Source organism: Epinephelus lanceolatus, chromosome 4 (genome assembly GCF_041903045.1).
Source record: "Epinephelus lanceolatus isolate andai-2023 chromosome 4, ASM4190304v1, whole genome shotgun sequence".
In the NCBI taxonomy this organism is placed as follows: Eukaryota; Metazoa; Chordata; class Actinopteri; order Perciformes; family Serranidae; genus Epinephelus; species Epinephelus lanceolatus.
The window spans coordinates 28581733-28599609 of NC_135737.1; the positions used below are offsets into that span (position 1 = coordinate 28581733).

General features: G+C 41.1%; 1 protein-coding gene across 1 annotated transcript; it reads right to left on the reverse strand.

Annotated features, from left to right (window-relative positions):
- Nucleotides 1-168: 168 nt before the first annotated feature.
- ube4a (ubiquitination factor E4A (UFD2 homolog, yeast)) lies at nucleotides 169-17127 on the reverse strand. Its single transcript, XM_033631779.2, has 20 exons — nucleotides 17028-17127; nucleotides 13686-13851; nucleotides 13316-13492; nucleotides 9363-9475; nucleotides 8962-9114; nucleotides 8664-8823; nucleotides 8371-8573; nucleotides 7971-8162; nucleotides 7526-7859; nucleotides 6492-6618; nucleotides 6048-6355; nucleotides 5496-5628; nucleotides 5176-5366; nucleotides 4758-4858; nucleotides 2947-3060; nucleotides 2404-2578; nucleotides 2120-2300; nucleotides 1759-1906; nucleotides 1079-1236; nucleotides 169-449 (listed from the first exon to the last, which is right to left on the reverse strand). The coding sequence occupies exons 2-20, from the start codon at nucleotides 13810-13812 to the stop codon at nucleotides 314-316; spliced, it is 3231 nt and encodes a 1076-aa protein (XP_033487670.1). The 5' UTR covers nucleotides 13813-13851; nucleotides 17028-17127; the 3' UTR covers nucleotides 169-313.
- Between the last annotated feature and the right edge of the window lie 750 nt (nucleotides 17128-17877).

The following is a 17877-nucleotide window of genomic DNA, read 5'->3' on the forward strand; positions in this document are numbered from 1 at the left end:
GGAACCAGCAGTTGCATCACCCTACTCAGGGCGTCATGGGAGTTGAACAGCTACTGTGTGGATCGGTATGGATTTTGAAGTTGTCACCAGCCGGTGGGCTACAGTTCGCCTGGACTGTTGTCACAGAAAGAATCCACTGAGCGTGAAGGCTGCATGAAAAGGCTGATGCAGTGTTAGTCTGACCGGAGGAGTCAGAAGAAATCCACAGAGGCAGCACACCATGGATTAGCCGAGAAGCAGAGGAGCACGCAAGATGTGAGCTGGGAGGGAAAACAGGGATGCAGTCATTGTTTATCACAGCGAGGGATCCCGGCTAGCCACTGGGTCCCAGCTGCAGCCTCTCCTGCTTATGCTTATCCAGCCACTGTGAGATCTGCTGTTTGAGTTCCTCGTTTGGCCTGATCTGGTCCATGGTTAGAGGACTGCGGTTGAAAGGGTCTGTCTGGTCACTGCCAGGAGGAGGACATCATTAAAAAATGGTTAATTATGCAACTTAAACACACCAAGTTTTTGTTTCTACATCTCATCCACAAGTTTATTTTTGACCTTACAGTAATAGCGATTAATTAGGGCTGTCGTGGTGAAGGAACTTTCCCTGCGGTGATTAAGGGTGGCTCAGCAGCGCAATATGCAGGACTAACACCAGTTTCTGATGTTTTTGCAAGTTACTTCATTTATTTTAGTGCTTTGTAAATAAGCTTTAGACTATTATATGGTTTAATATTGTTTTTTAAAATGCAGAACACAGAGGGGCAAAGAGGAGCAATAAAGAGATGCAGCATGTTTCAGCTGAGACGCACTGGTTCCATCTGGTTACTATGATACAGAATATCCACGCCAGTAAGTGTGTCTTTAAAGAGAGAGGATGGACCCACCAGTCTCTGTGGGTTCAGTATTAATTATTTTAATATATTAATAGTATTTTAATATTGCGGTTATTGCGACAGCCCTATGATTAATCAGATAACAATAGATAACAATAAAGACGCAGATATCCCAACTTCTCTGCTCACAGGAAAGACAAATATGGTAATGATCATCACAACAGAATTTATATGCTATGTAGGAAATAACTAACCTGAGGAGATGCCTTGCTATAGTGGAGCGGTCAACTGTCACATTGGATGAAGGGAGAAGAACAGGATCGAGCATCAGGGTGGACATGATGGGATCCAAGAATTCATCAGGCGCATCTGCATACGTCTCCTCTTCCTGCTGCTGTCTGTCTGCGTGGGACTTTAACAGAGGCACAATGACAACAAAGTTTTTTAGTGTTTCCAAAAAAGATTGTATAATAAAGATGGATGATATTACAGCTCAACAGAAACAAAGCCAAATAAAGATGGTTTCTGTCATTTTAGGTTGTTCTTATCACGCTGATGTTCGAGTGTTAATTTTTCTGATAAGTTTGGTTATAACTAGTTATTTGAGGCTATAAAAAAGGGGTTTGACGTCATGATTGACAGCTACGTGTGCCAATTCGTATGCTGGTGATTAATGGCGCTGCTTGTAACTGAGAGATCGCTACCGCACAGACTCTGGCTCCAAATGATGTCACCAACGCAAGATGGCAGCAGCCATATAACAAATAGTTTGGCTTCATTTTTGTGCAGAAGGAGGAAAAGTATTATCCATCTTTATATACAGTCTGCGGTTTCCACCTGTATTCACCACAGTGAAATGTATAAATTGACAGAACAAAGAATTGTAAAAATGCACTCTAGTGTCATCTGGCACAGTTTGCAGGTCAAGTGATACCTTTATTTTATCAGCAAGGAGTCCAAAAGCCACAATCATGTCCCCAGGCTTGTTTATCTTCTTTAGTACCCTAACCGTTTGGGAGAAGAGTGTAGGAGAGTACGATCGTCCATCTTTTGGGACCGTAGCACAGAAATTCTCCTCATCACTGCCAAAGAGAAACAATCATTTTTAAAAAACTGGAAACCACTATAGTGATCATACTCAGCAATGTGTCACAGTATTTCTTCTCCAGAGGATTTGGCCGCACTAAAAGACAAGAGATTAAACAAAAAATATTTAAAAACGGCTGCTAAATGCTTTTTTTACCGTTTATTTTCTAAAGTTAACAATTCCACAAAGAGGAGTGTTCACAACATACCCCAGATTCAGGTAGATGGTGCAGATGTCAGAGACAAGCTGCTGGGGCTTGAAGTCAAACTCACTGAAGTCCTTGACTTTAAGGGCACCCATCTTAGGACCCACCAGGTGTTGCAGAAAGTAATTCAGCATGGAGATGATCCTCTCAGCCAGGAAGGGGTGCACAAAGATCCCCTTGATCTCTGAAAATGTGGAAAATGATAAAAGAAAAACACACATCGGACGAATGAAGACAAAGTTTAAATGGGGGAATCAATATGAACAATCAAATCTTTTCTGCCTGACCTGAGGTGAGGAAGGCCAGTGTGCCAATGGTCTCATTTGACATGATGTTGTGGAAGCGCCCCAGCTGTCCAAACATCTGCAGGCTTGACTCTTTCTCTCTCCTGGCATCGGGGGCCAGGCCTTCCCACTCCCCTCGATCTCGCTCTAGCTGCAGGACCTTGATTTTACTCAGGTACTACAACACATGGAGACATACTTATTTTTTTGTTGAGCTAATGAAAAAGACCGACAGTCTGACTAAGAATAAAAACACAGCTTAATAAAAACAAGTTATTAGTCATGAAGATTTCACTTAAGATTTTCGGCGAGCAAGTTCATATCCCTCTAGTCGACAAAATCTGTGCCAGATTCCCTCCTTGTGTACAGAAATTTCTGCTTATGCAAAGCTAACCTTTACCACCAGTTAAACTGAATTAACACCAGACAAACAGAAGTGAAAACATAATGATAGTTTACTTCTACTACATACTAACTTATTGTAATGTGATGGAAAGCTTATTTCCCAAAACTGGTGTAAAGTTTTGCATGTATGAATGATGTTACCTGAATAGCCTCATCCAGTAGGAAGATGGCATCGTTCATCAGTAAGTTGAGGAACCTGAGGAACAGAGGGGGGTTCATGGCCTCCAGGTTCTCAGATGCATAGTGCGCCAAATGCTGAAACAAGAGAAGTCAAACTAAATGGAGAGAATACTGGGATCAATCTGCTTAAAGTGATAGTTTTGATTTTTTTTGGAAGTGGGACTATATGAGGTGCTTATCCATAGTCAGTATTTTACCTACAGTAGATGTCTGTCAGCATGTCTTGTTTGGAGAAGCAGACAGGAGTACTGCCACAGCAACAAAATATATGTTAGCTATCTAAAAAATCCCTAGCAGTTTAAGTGTACGCCACATTTATATTACTTTCATCCCTTTACCTTCCCGTCAGACACCAATGTCCAAAAGAGAACTGAGTGAACCAACTCTTCAAAGCCACTTAACAGTAATTCTACCTCACAGGAAACAGGAACTACTGGTATACCTCTGCCTTGACCAGCTAGTTTGTTTGTGTTATTGTGTGACTTTGGTGTTGGTAAGGACTCACCTAAGTCACACAATAACAGAAACAAACTGATCAAGGCAGCGGTAAACCAGTAACTTCCGTTTTCTGTGCGGTAAAGTTCCTGTTTGTCAAATGATGCCGGTGGCTTTGAAGTGAGCGCAGATAACAGCTTATGTTCTCAGCCTGAAAGGGCTGAACAGTGACAAGGTGAAAATATTCTAAATATAGCATGCACTTAAACTGATATTGATTTTTTTTTAGCTGGCTAAAATACATTTTGTTGCTGCCCCTCATCTACAGCAGTACATTGCTTTGCTTTACTGGTGATACTCCAGCCTGCTTCTCCAAACTGGGGGCTTGCTGAACACCATCTTCTGTAGGTAATACACTAACTATGGAAAAATACCTCATATGGCCCCACTTCCTGTTTTTGCTCTCAATCATTATATTTTTCTATTTCACTTACAAAAATTGTGGGTTACAAGCAGCCAAAGCCATTCTTGGCATGCACTACATAAAATATAATAAAGCATAAATCCTCAACAGTTTACCAGTCCATCAAATTTTCTTTCCTCTGCTTTTCCACCACCTTTCCTCCCTACTACTCCTCTCACAATAGACAAAAATTTGAATGACATGTAGTGAGAGTCTTTCTGGAGGAGTTTACTTGCTGCTTGTCACCAAAAATCAATATCTGCTATTGATGAAGCTGCCCGATCATACACTCATATTACTCAGTAATACATCTCAAAGCTGATTACAATCTTGATGTACATCCACGACAAAAATGTTATCACCATATTTCTGTTTCCTATTCCTACATCTTGTCAGTGCTCATCTCATACCAATGTTACTACACACTACTGTTTTACATCTGTTCATACCTTTATATACACATATTTATATTTATCACTATGCACATGCATTTACTACATCCCTGTTTACATTTTGTTTTTCTTGCGCAATCTTTTTCTTTCTTATACACTTTTAATGAGCATCGTTGGAGGGAGCCTGAGATTTAAGATTTTCATTGCCAGTAACTGCTTCTCTGTAACTGTTGTGCATATGATGAATAAAGTACTTGAACACTGTTACACAGCTGTTCAACAACATGTGATCCGGATGTGTTATTAAGCCTGCAGTGGTGAGTGAATTTTTATGTGAGACTGTTCTGTAAGAAAGGGATTTAATCTTGATATTTCTAGTTTTGGGACAGCAAACGATATGATTGAGACAGGATTAGATTTTTGAGGATTATCAGATGCACCCAAACAGTCTCACAGCATACCACTATCCAGCTTCTCATTACCTTGATACTTTCTCTGTAGTTATCTTTGCCCCAAATGTACTTGAGGATGGGATACATAGGTCTTCTGTAGTTGAATTTCTGTTCAAACTGATGAGGATCACCTGGAGAAAAAGAGAGGAAAATAAAGGCAAAGATTGCAACTTTTTTTTTTCAGCTTCTCTCCTTATCTTGAACATACACAGGTGTGCACACACAATCTATCCTCTACACCTGACTAGACCCCAAATGATCCAAAGTCAATCTTTTACAGTACTTTTATTTTTTATGTGAATTCTTTTTAAGTGTGCGTACTTGTGACAGCACCTGTTAAGAAATCTGTGGATTTAAATGTGGCTTTATCAAAAACAGTTCAACAGTTCAATGCTGCATCCATCTACAGCGACCACTAGCAGGTCAAAACTTGTGAGGAATACAATACCTGTGAATTCAATGTCTACAAACACAGTGATGAGGGCCTCGGCCAGCTGAGCTGCGTGTCTATAGGAGCAGAAGACTCTTTCTCGCTGGTACACGATTGGCTGAGCAGCACCAGGAGCCACCGGCTCCATATGGGGCATCACTGCCTCTAAGACCTCGGCAAGCTTTGCCCTTAAATGAGGGTTCTTCATCCTGTTGTGCATATAGGACAGGCGGGATTGAAGCTATAATTCCAAGATGGTCTGCACCAATCAAGCCCCACAACCACAGTCACTGACATGATAGATCAAGTCATGCACCTGTCTAAGCCATGTACCGTACCTCTCTACGTTACCCATGAAGACAGTGATGAAGTTAAGAATCTGCTCCAGACTTTCTGCAGACGTCTCCAAAACATCGTCGGCAAATCGACGCAGGAAGATGAAAAAATCTCCCAAGTTCTCTGCAAAAAACTCTGACAAACAAAAGGCACACTTCAGTAATGACTATCATACGAAGGAATGTTCAGCATGAATGAATAATTGTGCTACAAGTGACTAACCACTTCCTTGAATGCAGTCATTTCAAAACATTTTGTAGTATCGACTATTTATTAAACCCAGAGGTAGAGATTTAAATATCAGCTCTAAAAGTACCTGAACTGACATTTTTAACTTGACCTGAGCCTGAGTATTATAAACTCATTCATAAAAAGTTAATTTTGTCGATAAAATGGTCTCAAAAATCATTAATTACATGCAGGTAAGGTGTGGTGACATCCAAAGAAAAATCCTGTTACATTCAAATTATGTTTCTATCAATTATTAAACACACTGTTCCACACGCTCCATTTAAGGAGGTCAAAAAGATTAAAAAGTAGAAGACCTGACGTACCTGGTACGTAGCAGAGCATAGTGTTCTGTAGGGAGGGCAGGGGAAAACTGAGTGCTACATGCTCAGGCCCCTGGTTCCCCATACTAAGCTGAACCAGCAGAGCAGCAGTGGAAGCTTGGAGGTTAAGGCAGCATTGCAGCATGGCAGGCTGCGTGGTGGCAGCTTTGGTTGACAGGTAAACAATCATCAGACGCTCAAACTGCTCCAGGAGCTGCTCTGTCATGGGGTTGCCTGTTCGCTGGGCCTCCTGACACGTCACCTGGAGCCGGTGGAGAGACTGGTTCATCTTCACCATCTGCTCATGGAGTCTACGCATGCATGTAATGCATGTGCGCAGGTGCATGGACACAAACGGAACAAGACAATATGGGTTACTGCAGACAACCGATACTCTGTTAAAGGTCTATATGGAAGTTGTGTTGGCGCTCGTTTGAAGATACGTACCTGTGGAAGCCGAGATGAAGGGTGAGTTGTGTGAGGATGAGATTTTCAGTCAGCAGGCTGTAGGACTGCGCAGACTCCACCGGCTGCTGAGGGGGCACTGGGATCAGACAGGTTTCCTTGTCGAGACCTGGTGTAACACATTTAGGATCATTTAGTCATCTTCCTGTTGCGGTCCGGGAGGCAGACACCGTCTCCACATTTAAGACTAGACTTAAGACTTTCCTTTCTCGTATTCTATTACTGCATCTTGCTAACTCGGCCATTCTGGATGTCACTAACTCGGCTTCTTCTCCGGAGCCTTTGTGCTCCACTGTCTCTCAGATTAACTCATATCGCAGCGGTGCCTGGACAGCGTGACGTGTGTGGTTGTGCTGCTGCCGTGGTCCTGCCAGATGCCTCCTGCTGCTGCTGCCATCATTAGTCATTAGTCATACTTCTACTGTTATTATACACATATGACTATTGTCACACATGTATACTACCAGATATTAATACATACTTTCAACATATTGTACCACAGTAGCCAGAATTATAACTATAATATTATTACTTTCAATAATGTTGTTGTAAGCTACTGTCATTACCTGCATCTCTCTCTCTCTCTCTCTCTCTCTCTCTCTGTCTCATTGTGTCATACGGATTACTGTTAATTTATTATGCTGATCTGTTCTGTACGACATCTATTGCACGTCTGTCCGTCCTGGAAGAGGGATCCCTCCTCAGTTGCTCTTCCTGAGGTTTTTTTTCCCCGTTAAAGGTTTTTTTTTGGGGAGTTTTTCCTTATCCGCTGCGAGGGTCATAAGGACAGAGGGATGTCGTATGCTGTAAAGCCCTGTGATGCACATTGTGATTTGTGATATTGGGCTTTATAAATAAAATTGATTGATTGAAATGTAATGTATACTCCTCTGCTGCTACAGTTACAAACCCAAAACAAACACCAGAGTTGCTGCATTAATACTGATACATAAAGATGTTGAAATAATGCATTTAAAATAGACTTATTAACACTCATTTTCACATATATTATTAACCTGTTGCGTGCACATTGCGATTGCGCCTCTCCTCTTCACTCAGCTCTTTGAGGGCGCAGTAGGTGGGGTTGAACGTGAGTAGTTTGGGCGACCGTGGCCTGCAGAAGGGCTGGCACAGCTTTAGCAGCGCCGCACCCAAGTTTAAGAAGAACGCATCCGAAGCGTACATCTGGAAGAAGATCTCTGGCATCTGATTGGCCCAGATCTTGGCCCGGCCAGCGTTAGCCTGCAGACAGCTGCCCAACCACGAGAGCAGCAAGTGGCGCATCTCGCCAGATCGCTGGAGCAAGTTTTTCAAGATCTGGTAAAGCTTCTCGTGAAAGTGACCCATACACTACAACACAGGGAGAGTGGACGTCATTAGCCCTGGAACATTTGTAGAGACAATCACTGAATAGTTTAATTTATTAAAAAAAGGCGAACAAACTGAAGAGAATCTCTTTACCTGGTGGATGTTGGCCTCCTGAACTTTGGTCTCCTGGGCGCTGGAGCGAGACGGGTTCAGGAAGTAACCATGTCCCTCCACCACACCCGGAGTTTTTAACAAGCAGGAGATACTCAGCACCGCTCCCAGTAAGGTTTTTTGGTACTGCAAACCATTGGTTGGGTCTTTGGGTTGAATGTGTTCCACCAGTACCTGAGACAAAAATAAAAAAGAACAATTGTTGGAAGGATTTGAAGAGTTAAACAAATGGGAAAGGTTCAGGTAGCAGTGTGAAATATTAGCCCATTACTGTATATCTGATTATGATTTTAAATTAATTTGTAGTGGGTATTATAATTAGCAGTCAAAAGGAGGCAACTTTACAATAACATTTGCAAAGCATCCTTGAGTGTCTCCTGACCTTAGCAATATCTTTATTGTGGCTGAAGTAGAGCAGAACATCCAGGTAGGAGTAGAGGAGAGGCTGGCACAGGTCCAAGTCTTTGATGCGTCCCTGGAAGATATCAAACACTGGTACTATCACCTCCTCGAAGGTACGCACCTCCTGGTCGGAGAGCAGGCCAGTGATGACCTCCTCCACAAACTCGACCACCTCCTCTGGCTCTGAAACACAGCGACTTTGTAAGAAACTGAGAAGAGAAAATTCAGTGAGTATAGACGAACACATGGGAAAAGAAATGGTCCTGAACCTACGTGCTCCACTGAAACCTTCCAGCAGCAGGTCAAGAAGCTGTTCGTAGATATTCTGGCTGGTGTAGATCTCTGGGGTGAGCAGAACCGTCCGCGTGTTGGAAACTGTCAGGTTCTTACAGCGAACAGCAAACGGCAGTAACTTCTCTGGTACCTTCTTCACCTTAAGTCATGAATTATGGAAGAGCGTGGGTTATCTGTATGTTCCAATCATCAATAACAGTCTATAAACAGCCAGTAATCTCTGAAAATGGTTGCATCAAAGTGCTTCATATACAGTTTGATAGGGAAAAAGTCGCACCTCTTTTTTAGCCCTCTGGTAAGAAGCGAAAAGATATGGGATAGCACACTTCTCTCCAGCATCCCGGTCAGCGGAGAGATTAACAGCGCTGCATGATGTCATGTAGATGAGGTGGTTTCCTGGCTCTAGTACCAGCAGACGGTTAAACAGAGCCTGGAGGACACATAACAGACCATGTAAAACATTTTGCACATCTGCTTACTCACTCATTCATTTTCTAAGCACCTAATTTGTAATGCGATCCCTTAGACTTCTGCATCGATTTCTTACATAATGTATCCATGAATGGCGCCCTTGGCACAGTGTAAAGGTGGTCATTCCTTCACTGACTGTACCAGACATTTAGTGGTTTATTAAGATGAGAGAAAGAAAATGGGAAGAACAGAGTGATGACATCTGACCTGCTCTATGTTATCCATGTCCAGCCAGTCCTGTCCATCCAGATCTGCAGCCATCTCCTCCAGGTAAACACAGCGAGGAGGGATCCCATTACCTCCTCTCAGACTGGGGTCACCTAGGGTTGAATAAAACCAGGGTCCTTAAAAATAAAGTGTGCTCAAGCTTTATTATACATAACAACCCTGAACCCTGAAGCTTAAAGCACTCCAAGCATGACTACTGGAGTGACTGAGTTAAGAAATGAATCAGCAGCATTAGCATCAACATTAGAATAAATAAGACACAGGAGGATTAAATGTGCAGCATGTGTTTTCTCTGCTTTATTTCAGACTGAGGTGGCAGAGGAATGTATTACTCTGTGAGAAAAGAGGGGCTTTTAGCCTGCGTTTCCTGATCATCTTGACTCATCCTGAGGCTGTCTCTGTGGTGGAGAGACCCAGCCAACTCACAGAGAAGCTTCACAGTGTGCAAGGTCTCTGTATTGTCTTTGGGGTGGTGAGTCATTTGTTGCAGTGCTTACTGGAAATTTAAAAATTGACTTTCAAGATGGCTGGCGACATCTAATAATACCACTGAGGACAACACAACACACTGTGCTATTAGTTAGGTACATGATCAGACACCTGCCTGTCTGTCTGTCTGTTGCTGTACGTCTGTTTGTTTCTGTCTGTTTATTTCTGTCTGTCTCTTTGTTCCTGTCTCTCTGTTTGTTTCTGTCTGTCTGTCTGTTTGTTTCTGTCTGTCTCTGTCTGTATATTCCTGTACGTCTGTTTGTTTGTTTCTGTCTGTTTATTTCTGTCTGTCTGTCTGTCTGTCTGTTTCTGTCTGTCTGTCTGTTTGTTTGCTTCTGTCTGTCTGTCTGTTTGTCTGTCTGACTATCTGTTTCTGTCTGTCTATCTGTTTGTTTGTCTGTCTGTTTATCTGTTTCTGTCTATCTGTTTCTGTCTGTCTATCTGTTTGTTTGTCTGTTTGTCTGTCTATCTGTTTCTGTCTGTCTGTGTCTGTCTGTCTGTCTGTTTGTTTGCTTCTGTCTGTTTATCTGTTTCTGTCTATCTGTTTCTGTCTGTCTGTCTGTCTGTCTGTCTGTTTGTCTGTCTATCTGTTTCTGTCTGTCTGTGTCTGTCTGTCTGTCTGTTTGTTTGCTTCTGTCTGTTTGTTTGTTTCTGTCTGTCTGTTTGCTTCTGTCTGTCTGTTTGTCTGTTTCTGTCTGTCTGTCTGTCTGTTTGCTTCTGTCTGTCTGTTTCTGTCTGTCTATCTGTTTGTCTGTCTGTCTGTTTGTGTCTGTCTGTCTGTTTGTTTGTGTCTGTCTGTTTCTGTCTATTCGTCTGTCTGTCTGTCTGTGTCTGTCTGTCTATCTGTCTCCGTCTATCTGTCGCCGTCTGTCTGTCTATCTGTTTCTGTCCGTCTGTTTCTGTCTGTCTGTCTGTATGTTGATTTCTGTCTGTCAATCTGTTTGTTTCTTTCTGTCTATCCGTCTGTCTGTCTGTTTGCCAGCCTGTTTATCTCTGTCTGTCTGTCTGTCTGTCTGTCTGTCAGCCTGTTTGTCTCTGTTTGTTTGTCTGTCTGTCTGTCAGCCTGTTTGTCTCTGTCAGCCTGTCTGTCTGTTTCTGTCTGTCAAATGTTTCTTACAGACTGAAGCAAATACCACAGGTAAACATGGTTTACTAACAACTAACAGACCCTTCGCTAAGTCCCGCCCCCGGACGCAGACTGGCCAATCGTAACATAGCATCAGTCCGCCTCAGACCAGGGTCCGACAACAACACAGCTGTGCTCCATTCGTTTCAAATTTCCTTCATTTTCAGGCTGGTTTTGTGGATTTGGAGCTAAATGTTGTGCCTGGGGCACGTCGTGTATTAATGATACTCGTTACCTGGAGAGGTTGGAAAAAGATATACATTTCTTCCCTGTTCCAAAACCAAAATCAAACCCTGAAAAGTGTAGGGTTAGCTAGCTAGCTACTGAAGATATAGCCTACTGAATGTATACACATGCTGCTTTTGCTCTGTAATGATTATAACAGTGAAACAAAGACCGACCCTGCTGTACAGGAACCAGTGAAGGGAAGCAGGGAAACTTTGCTGATATTCAACCAGTTGTGTGTCATCACATTGCGCACAGATGAACGTTGTTTGACTTCCCCTGGAGATCCCTGCCTATCCGGCGTGAAGGTCCAGGTGTTGGCAGCGGCATGAGGGCGAAGCCAAACACCATTCATCTGCACACACTGTGATGCCAGACAGCTGGTCCAATATCAGCAGTTTCCCTTTATATTCATTGTCTTCTGTGGCGATCAGCAGTGATGTGGTGGTTCACTTTTACACTGTGATCTGTAGCCTATAGTTGGGCTTTAGCTTCTAACTATCTTTGTCTTTTTAACCTGTTGTTGCTGCTGAGTCAGTTTGACATCCTGGATATATCCTTCAAACACAGACTGTAGACCCCTCTGTCTGCTTCTCTCTGCAATCACTTTCATTTTTCCAGAAATATGATGATATTTCTTCAGGGAGTGCAGTTAGATGTGACACTGTCCCATAATGAAGGATAGGTGGAAATCGGTAATGTGGAAATTGATGTCATTCTTAATGGACGGCTCAACAAATTTGCACACAGGACGTATTCATCACGTCATATTGATTTTGTAAGAATGTTGATGTCATTTCCAAATAGGGAATTGATAAGATTTTATTGATATCAGTCACACTATTGATTGTGCTTATCAATCCTATTCTTTATTGATTATCTTATTGATTTTGTGGAGGAAACAAATAAGGCCTACACATTTGAGCATTTTTGTAACAGACGATATTCACCCCCCGGTAACAAACGTGCTGCTCAATTGGTAGGCAGTGGCACTCGCGTGTCAATACATAGCATTCCTTCATATAAGCCCATGTTGCATAGAAAGATGTTTCAGCAGATAGCTGGTGTTTCCTTACTTGAAGTTAACATTTTACAGACATTACAAGAGCAGCACTGTTAGTTATCTTTCTTCATTAAATGAAGCCATGCTTTGGACTGTTTCTTCCTCTCCGACATGACTCGTTCTTGTTCCAAGTTTTCAGCAACGTAGACGCATGAGTTTGACATCAAAGGGACAATGTGCCACCTTGTATGTGGGTGTCCAATCAGTGTTCATGATAAATGTAGTCGAATGAAGCAATAAATTCCTCAGTGTGTGATAAACTGACCAGGTAGGCTGAGTTCAGCAGCTGCAAAACCTGTTGTTCTTCCTCCTTCCAGCGCCGTCATTTGACGCGACAGTGACGTGGATGGAAGGAGGAAAACTAAAGGCATGGAAACATTTTGAATTTGAGCGTGGGCAGTGCTGTAGCTGTTGCTGATGCCAGGAGAGCCCTGAGAGAGCTTGTGCGTGCATTACTATACGTGAAAGTTTTACCCTGAACTTGGACAGAGGTGTGCTGGAGACCTTCGACCGGATCCCAAAGATATACTAGAAAAGACAACTGAAACCAGCAGGGCCGAGAGGGCAGGTGATCCAAGTAACCTAAGGTAACCTAAGTTAACACTATTTTGTTGAGTTGCCTTAGGGCACGCTGGTTCAGACTAGGGACCTCCATGTTTTTATTTTGTTATGTGCAGCAGTATAGGTGCAACTCATAAACCTCAGCTACATTATGTTTTGTCCAATAAAGCAATAGCTATAGGCTAGTAGGCTAAAAGCTATGGGTGTCAGAAGCTTGAGAGCAATGCATCCTGGTACATGTAGGCACTGCTTGCAGGAGAACTTGGCTTCTCTGTCAATATAGCATGCACTGAGGAATTTACTGCTTCAATGGACCACATTTACCATCAACACTGATTGGTCATCCATCAGCCGTCTCATATCAATGGGTCCAACACATATTCAATAGAGCTGAGTCCGATGCACATACGGTGTATGAAAGGGGTATGAGTTACAGATCAAGGTCTGATTAGGATTCTTTTTACTTACTGTTGTCCAGAGTGATGAGAAATATTCGCTGGATCATGTGATTGACATTGAGCTGTTCGCACAGCTCCTGCCGGGACCGGAAGGAGCGGCTGATCTCTGCCACGGAGTCGTCATTATCATCAACGCTGTCTGACACAGAGTTTTCTGACTCTGACTGGCTCTCTCCTGAGTCCTCCACTGTGAAACAAGATACAGGGGGTAACTATGAAACCATTTGGATATTCATACATACAATAAATTTAAAAAACTGATATTTCTTCAGAATATCACTGAAATGATGTTATTTATATATTTGTGTGTATGCATTTTGATTCAGCACTGACTATACTTCTCATTCGAGGACTATAGTAGCTCTGATAACTCTACCCACCTGGTGGTTCAGCAGACTGTTCTGGTCTCTGGCCTGATGCGAACTGCCTGGCATCAGCCAGTGAGCTGAAGAGGGCAGCGAAGGGGTTGCAGGAGATGTTCTGGTTGTTGTTGCCCTGGTCAGTCATCTCATTGGGGCTCAACACTTATCCATCCAAGATCCCAGCCTTGAGGAGCAATGCGGACACAACAGCTATGTGACAATGGAACTACACTTACAAAATATAAATAACATACACACAAAATCATCATTCTTTTCCATCATTGTCCAACTATATCATCATCACCTCATGCTTAGAAGCAAAATGAAGTGCACAACTTCAGCACCTTATCATTAACAGCTGTGTTTGAACTTGTGTCTCAAGGCCATAGAATAACTTTGTCTGACATTCTTTACCAAATTAGGTTCATATTTCACTTAAGAATGTGCCATAATATATGCAGTTCTCACTTTTCTGTAGGGGAGTTGTTTAAGTCAGCATAATAGGGTGCTCAACCGTTCTTAGGACAGCCTTCTCTTCTTCTTTGAGGTTTTAAGGCAGATGGTGTCCTTGATGTCACATTACTTCTTCTGGGATTTAATGTCCCTTGTTGCCCACTGCCTAAAGTCAACCATCAAAACAACCATGTTCTGCCTTTCACACTGTAGTCTACTCCTTACATCATATGTCTCATATGTGCAATTTTGCAGTAGGCTTGGGCGGCATCAAAGTATAATGGCACAGCACCTGAGGTCAGCCTTTACTGGCAGAATAGGGAGCTGCGCTAAGAAATATGGGGACAGTGAGTGGAAGAGATAACAGTAAGTAAAAAGAAAAATGCCTCTGCCCTTGTTTGGGAGTACTGCCACATATAACTTTCTCTTGAGATGACTTCTTCCTACTACAAAAGCAATTTATTAACCACATGATTTCATTCAGTACATCATCTTCACTCAGCCCACTGATGTGTTGGTATCCCCAGAGACAATAAGTATCATCAGTCCTCCAGCAAGATGGGCACTAATTTTCTATGTATTCATTATTCTATGGGCCATTAGAACGTAAACCCAGCAAGACTTGTCAAAGTAGACTAAATGCATATTGGAAACACAGCACTGTAGGCTAGACAATAACATACATGCTACAATGACTTCTATCACTAGTAGCTAAGCTTTAGTTTACCGTCATATTCTGTAAACCCCAGTAAAATATCAGGAAGGTATAAAGTTATAAAAATTAGGTACTGCCCGAGCCTATTCTGCAGACATTTCCTGTCTTTGTACCCCATATTGTATGCATGTTATAAGGACATGCTCTACTGTTTCTATCTCCTGACACTGTTCACAATTAAATGCTGGATATTTAGTACTGTTCAGATTACAGTGTAAAAACAATTAACTGATTCACCAAGTAGTCCACTGACTAGGAATGAATCAGCTACTATTTCGATAACAGATTAAAATGCCTTAAAAGATTTAAATGCCTTTCCACCTTCAAATCCCGTCTGAAAACACACCTTTTCGAGCTGGCATACTCGTTCTGATTTAGTGGTGACACACATATTGAGACTTGCACTAATGATGCTTTTATAATTACGATTTTATACCTAATATGTATAATCATGATTTTTGACATTTTATCAATTTTTATTGTATATTAATACTGTAATAACAATAATAATAATAATAATACACTGGGTTTATGTAACGCTTTTCAGGATACCCAAAGACACTTTACAGAGCGCAAGAACAGAAACTAATAATAATAATAATAATAATAAAGATACAATCCATAGGGAGGTAGTGAGGAAATATATCAGGAAGGGCAGGCGAAGTACACTGAATTTAGAGGTTATAGGCAGTTTTGAACACATGTGTTTTGAGGGTTTTCTTGAAAATCTTCTTGTTATTACAGAATTGTTTGATTTTATGATCTAAGAATGATCTGTATTATCATTATTATTATCATTATTATTATTATTATTATAAAAACGCATTGGTTCCAGCTTCTCCAATATTCAGATTATCTGCTTTTCACCATATTATAGTAAAGCAAACTAACTATCTTTGGGTGTTGAAGTGTTGGTCAGACAAAACAAGATGTTTGAAGACAACAACTTTGGTTTGAAGGAAATTGTGATGGACACTTTTCAAAAAACAAACCAAATAATCAATTAATAGAAAAATAATGATGATGAAAATAATTGTTAGTCGCAGCCCTTTTTATATCATCCTCTCCTTCTCACAACACCTTCTCTACATTGGATTTATGAATAAATGTCTTATTTTGCTGCCTGATCCTGGTGTTTCACTCTTGATTTATTTTCTTCCACACAAGCTCCTACGGCTGCAACTACTGATTATGTTTGTTACCAATTAATCTGTAGATTATTTTCTCAATTAATCGTTTAGTCTTTAAAATATCAGAAATTAGTGAGAAAAGCCTGTTACAATATCCTAAACTAGAGCCTGAAGTGACTTCATCAAATGGGTTGTTTTGTCAATCCAATATTCCCAAACACACAAATATTAGTTACTGTTATACAAGTCCAAAGAAAGCAACAAATCCTCACATCTGAGAACATCATACCCCACTGTTTCTCTATATCTGTCCTTTATCTCTTGTCACCGATCACATCACATTGCAGAATATTTTTGCTGTAATGGAGAGTGTAGTTATTGTTTAGATTACTGTGTCCTAGTTTCTATCTACTCACTGTTGCATCCTATTTACAATGTCTTCCTTTCCTTCTCATCATACTAACTTTACATTGGATTGATAAATAAATACCTTCTCCATCTGCCTGATCCTAATGTTTCACTCGTGATTTATTATCTTCCACACTACTGATGAGCTTGGAAACTTTTTGGCACGACATTCAGAGAAATGTGGATCAATAACACATCTACTGTCTGCTGCTGCTTACAGCTGCTCACGGAGCAGTGGACATGTGGGCTGCCTGTCATTATCGCTCACTCGTGTGTTTGATCAGGACTCACCTCTTTAACGTTACAATGTGTTGTCACGGTTACCTATCAGGTCAGCTCAGTAGCATACAGATATACTCGTGTTACTTTGTGGAGCTAGCTCCCCAACTATTACGCCATTTCAAAAGTGTCACATCAGCCGTTCAGCAATTTAAATAGCAGCTTAGCTACTTGACGCTAGTTAGCTAACTAGCTAGCAGCAGCTAGTAGCATTGACCGTCCTGCATCAGGGTTAGTTAGCTAGTTAGCTAACAAGCTAAGCTGTCATGGGGTCACCACGACTCTATTGCAGCATCGATTTTATAAACTATCCTATTCATTTCGTGTATTGCTAGTCTAAATAATGTATACAAACGATAAAGAGGGCTGTCGTACCTGTTTTGACGGGAGGAAGTGTGTGTTTTTGATTTTAAAAAAATTGCTTCTCGAAACCAGTGGCAGTTCCTCAGTAAACTGAACTGTAAACGTCATCAAAATGAGACGGAGCGTCTTCTTTGCTGAGTAACTTTTACAAAACATGACAACAAGATTTAAAATGGTTTAATAAAGCAACCTCTCTCCGTGAATTTATTAAATATAGTCAACATGTGTAAGTGCACTAAATATGAATCCAATATTTCCTACGTTTAAGCCTGATTCGCAGTCCATGGGCTATTTGTGGAAATAATTCATGACAGTTATGTAAGACAGATAAGCCTTAGGCACGAGACTACTTTCACTTTTGATGCCCCTGTTTTGGCAATGTTCCCACAATAAGCAATTTTGGAAAAATGTATCCCTGCATATTGTTGATAACACTAAATCAGAATTTTTTCTTTACTGGGAAAATGTACTGTTTGGTATTTACAATAACAATAATCCAAAATGTAAAGAATTACATATTTTCAATTTGATGATCATTTTAGTAAAGTATCATATTCAGAAATTCAAATTCAGCCACTCTAAATTTTTATTTTTAATATTTTAAAATGAAATTCAACCGTATATTAAGACCGTTTTCGATTCAAATAATAAGAAAGCTGCAGAAATCATCTACTTGTGCTCCTTGTTTAATGTTTTCATGTAAAGATCCCCCTGGCTCTGAATGATCTTGTCTATATTAATGATTTCTTTGTTTGCATGTTTTCTATAATGTCAATAAGGGCTTGAAAAAAAAATCATTTTTTAATGGGAAAAAAATAGGGAAAGGTGCATCTACTTTTTGAAGAATATATGAATATTATTT

Excerpts from the sequence above, each read along its gene's own strand:
- ube4a (XM_033631779.2), bottom strand. The coding sequence starts at position 13,812 with ATGACTGACCAGGGCAACAACAACCAGAACATCTCCTGCAACCCCTTC. Across the intron at positions 9,476-13,315 it reads TCTCATCACTCTGGACAACA|GTGACCCCAGTCTGAGAGGA; the intron begins GTAAGTAAAAAG and ends ATTCAACCCTAG. Across the intron at positions 1,237-1,758 it reads TCCTTGCTGATAAAATAAAG|TCCCACGCAGACAGACAGCA; the intron begins GTATCACTTGAC and ends CCTCTGTTAAAG.